We start from the raw sequence: 4,336 nt of genomic DNA on the forward strand, positions 1-4,336 counted from the left end.
GCTTGACATAATGGATAGAGGTATGGATTGTGATAGAGTTGTACGAGCCCCCAATAAAATGATTAAAAAACAAACACACAATGATCTCAAACATAAGCACAGCGGTGAGGATGAGGCAGAACCAGGCAGTGCTGCACTCAGTCGTACATGGGGTCGCTGTGAGTCTCAGCCGACCGAACCTTACAACGACAACAACGTTAGCATAGCTTTCATGGGAGGTTTCTTCAGACAGGTCAGAGTTCACTAAGAATTGTCAAAGGCAGCTTTTTTTAGTGTCCTTTTATTGTTGTCATTGTTGTTGTTAACTCGGCTCATTCACACAGTTGCCTCCGGGAGATTTTCTTGTCTTGCCCATAACAAAGCTAGACTCTGGGACTTCCATCTGAGTGATGCTCCACTGCTGCTCACGGGAGGCACCCTTTGTCTTGAAGACATTGGTGAGGCTACCACCATGCCCACCAGCGAAGCCATGCTATTAGACAGTCCGTCACATCAAAAAGTCTTAGTAAAAATTTCCATTCTGACTGTGACTCCTGACTAAAGGGAGCAAGAGGGCCAGGGAAGATCCAGCCAAGTCATCAGACTGTCAGTTGTAAGAAAATGAATTAGTCGTTGGCTGGCATCCGTCAGACATCCCAATTTCAAATAAATGAAAACCCACTAAGCCCATCGGGCAATTCTAGTCCTGGAATCAATCCCATGTCTCCGTAGACTTTTGACACACCGGGGGAGTCTGAGAGCTGTGTGGGTGTTGAGGTGGGAGCCTTGAAGCCGCCTCTCTTACCTGCTGCACGAGGAGATCGCCGATGCGGTCGATCACAAAGTTCCTGTCGTTGCCAACGCAGGCTTCCTGCCTTCGCTCCTTCAGGCTGCAAAAGAAGTGCCTGTGGGTTTGCAGGAGCTCATCCAGGCAGGGGAAGATCTTGTCCACCGTGCTGTGGTCCAGCTGCAGCTCCTCCTTCATCCCTCTTCGGAAGATCTCAGACATGCTGAGGAGGGTCTGCAGGTGATGCATTTCCGTCTGCATGAGCTCTGAAACACGGGAGCAGACACAAACACGCTGGGGCCAGAAAGGACCTCGGCGGCGGGCTGGCCCTTGCAGCGCAGCACGGCATGTTACGCCAATAAAAAGGAGACGTGCTTAGGGATAACGTGCCACTCTGCAAGTTGGCATGGATAAAACATCGCCTTCAAACCCAAAAGATGATATGATCCCCCCCCCCTTAGACACTGAAAGAAGTGTATGAGAAACCAAGCAGCAGAATCTGATGGATCTGCAGCTATGAAACCATAAGCAGCAGGCATCTTTGGATTCCTTCAGCAAGGAAGTAGGTCCTGTTCCCTCCTGAAGGCTCTCCCCCAGTTGATTTGCTTGTTTGCATGCAGGATGAGCACAATTACAGTGGTGCAATCAGTATAATAAAGCTCTTGAAAGAAGGCCACTTGTTGGACCCTTCTACTTGCAGGATCTGTTTTCAAAATTCCACTTTCTCCAGGGTCAGGGGAAAGGTATTATGATCGAAGGGCACTGTGAAGAACATAAAGTCAGCCTACAGAGCAGTACAGGGGAAAACCAACCACCAGGCACTTGTCAGATAAGGGACTGGAATCAAGAATATATAAAGTACGCTGACCACCCAATAAGCTAAGACAACTCACTTTAAAAAGCAGGCAAAAGATTGGGAGGGGGAATTTTCTTTTCTTCAACGAAGACATACCAATGGCTAATAAGCACGTGAGAAGATGCTCAGTTTCATTAGCCACAAGGAAGTGCCAATCAAAACAAGGACAAGAACAACACATCACCCCACTGGGATGACAATAATCAGGGCAACCAAGTAGTATTGAGCATGCGGAAAAATTAGGACCCTCATGTACTGCCGATGGAAGTGTAAAAATCCTTTCTGGAAAACTGGCAAGCATCCCTTAAAAGCTAAACCTAGCGCTGATTGAAAAAAATTGGATGAAAATATCATGGAACTTTTTTCCCAGGAACTTTCTGAAGTCCTCTGGTATACGTGAAAATGTTTTTGTTGTTCGTTTTGTTTGTTTGTGTGTGTGTGTTTGTTTTCAAAGCCACATAATTTCCTAATTTAACTATAAAATGTAGACTTCCCCTAATGCAGATGCCCCTGCCCTCTATTTCCATGAGCATGGAGAATGGAAATCTCACCAGAGGTGAATTCTACAGTCAGGGCTGGAGTCCACGGTTGAGCTCGGCTCTAATCCAATGCTGCTGGCCCCCGCTGCCATCACGAGTGACACCCCAAGGCTGTGCAATACAGACTGTCCAACCATGTGTAGTAGCCCCTTGACCCAGCAGTCTAAGAGGTGGATGGTCACTGTGATTTTTTAAGACATCAGACGAATACAGGCTAAGCCTCCACACACTTGAAAAGAGAATATGGCAGACGGAATTCTAAACAAGCATCCAATGCCTCATTTAATCCTCACAACTTAAACCTACATGGCAGTATCCCCGTTTTACGGAGGGAGATACTGAGGTTCAAGCGAACTGAATAATTAACCTGCGATAAAGTACCTGGAAGATCATCAAAGTGGGGCTTGCCCCAAGCCTGTGGGGATTCCAGTCCCATGCACTTTCCCAAACACCACCATGCTTCGATCGATCGATCCGGGGCCACGTGGGGAACACTCACCGAAAATGACATCCTGCCTTTTGACGACCTCTTTCTCCTGCCTGCTGCAGAATGAAGGGTCCACCACGAGGCTCCAGGATTCCCCTTCAAATCCGTGGGCATCGCTGCTGAGGTCACTCCACAGAGAAGACTCCACAACATCTAAGATGTGTGGAGAAGGAAAAGCAGAGCCGGGTGTGTAGTAACACTCGCACAACACAAGCCAGGCTCCCCCAGCACAGGGCTCGTGGGTTCATCCCCAGAAACAAGCCTGCAGGGACACAGATGCAGCGAAGCCGGCGTAGTGTCCGTGGGATGCTGAGACAGCCAGACACCAGACTGCTGCCCTGATCCAATGGAAAGAGCGTCCAGGAAGAGGAGAGTAGCAATCACACAATGTGGATGGACAGGCCCAGTAAAGGGCTCGTGAGGAGGAAGCTGTTGTTCATTCACTCCTGCTCTATTTTCTTTGCATTTGGGGGCAACCCTGGAAGTTGCCGTGTCTGCGTAGGCTTCTGAACTCACGGATTGCCTTTGCTGTGGGTGATTCTGCACTATTTACTCCAATCACACCTGTGTGCTGCTCCGCCTGCTTTGTTCTTTCTTCAGCTCGCTGCGTTTACTATAAACGGGACGCCACATGCAAGGACTCAGTCACATGCAGTACAAGTTTTTCTGGCAGAATTAGACAGACAGACACACACACACACACGCACGCACACACACGCATACACACGCACACATGTGCACCACTCTCAGGACAAGGAGATCCCATTTGCCCTGATTCACTCACTGCCATAGTCCATGCTGACTCTGACCCTGTGGGACAGGGTAGGACTGTCCCTGTGAGTTCTGTACTCTTTACAGAATTAGAAAGCCCCATCTTTCTCCTGTGGAGAGGTGGGTGGTTTCAAACTGCTGACCTTGGGGGTAGCAGCCCAATGTGTAACCACTGCACCATCAGGGCTCCTATATTTTCCCCAAGGATACCACTAAAGAGATCCCAACTCCAAAGCACTAACGGAGAGAGGACGTTGGACTTAAAGGGCTGAAGTGCAAAATAAAAGGAATGAATTCTGGAGGCCGAGCCTGGCAGGAGAGGACTCCCGCTTGATCGTTGTCCTTTCACTGGGTTCTTGTTCCCTTTTCCACACAGATGGGATATGATCACTGAGTCCCAGATTATGCCCAACCCCCCAAAACACACGTGAAAAATGCCTCTACTCCCCAGGAGTAGAAGGCGAGAGACAGGAAGAAGAACCTCAGAGATCTAGGCCAATCTGGTCTGAACCCACTGAAGTAGATGGATCTCCAAGTGTGACCTTATTTCAGATTTCCAATGGCTGCAGGACATTTGTCCATGGCAACGTACACCCACAGTGTTGTCCTCTTCATTCGGTTTGTGAAATACCTTGCTGAAATACGTCATGTGCTATAAGCATCTTGTTTCCTTGGCTCATCTCCTCTGGAGTTAAAATTCCGATTCCTTTGATAAAGAGACACTAAACCATGTGTTCCCAAACTTATTTCACCTACTGTCCCATTTTTCAAACCAAAAAGTATTACTCAATCCCTCCTGGCAATTAAAAATTGTATGATAGCCCATGATCTAGGAAAAAACATAGGTATCTGTTTTTTCAGGGGGCACCCTCCCCCCCCCCCCCCATTGCAGATCTACCCTCCAGGGCGGCGCTATC

The 4,336-nt window shown here is 48.4% G+C and overlaps 1 protein-coding gene across 1 annotated transcript in view; it reads right to left on the reverse strand.

Moving 5' to 3' along the window:
• The window catches only part of ARHGEF28 (Rho guanine nucleotide exchange factor 28), a 152,666-nt gene that overhangs the window by 89,848 nt on the left and 58,482 nt on the right, over positions 1-4,336 (reverse strand). The window contains exons 9-10 of the mRNA XM_045285225.1: positions 2,661-2,867; positions 785-1,032 (exon numbers count right to left, since the gene is read on the reverse strand). Coding sequence (XP_045141160.1) covers positions 785-1,032; positions 2,661-2,867 — 455 coding nt within the window. The remainder of the gene's footprint in view (positions 1-784; positions 1,033-2,660; positions 2,868-4,336) is intronic.

Source organism: Echinops telfairi, unplaced genomic scaffold (assembly GCF_000313985.2).
Source record: "Echinops telfairi isolate 266 unplaced genomic scaffold, ASM31398v2 ScPeMD7_7469;HRSCAF=8507_1, whole genome shotgun sequence".
Taxonomy (NCBI): domain Eukaryota; kingdom Metazoa; phylum Chordata; class Mammalia; order Afrosoricida; family Tenrecidae; genus Echinops; species Echinops telfairi.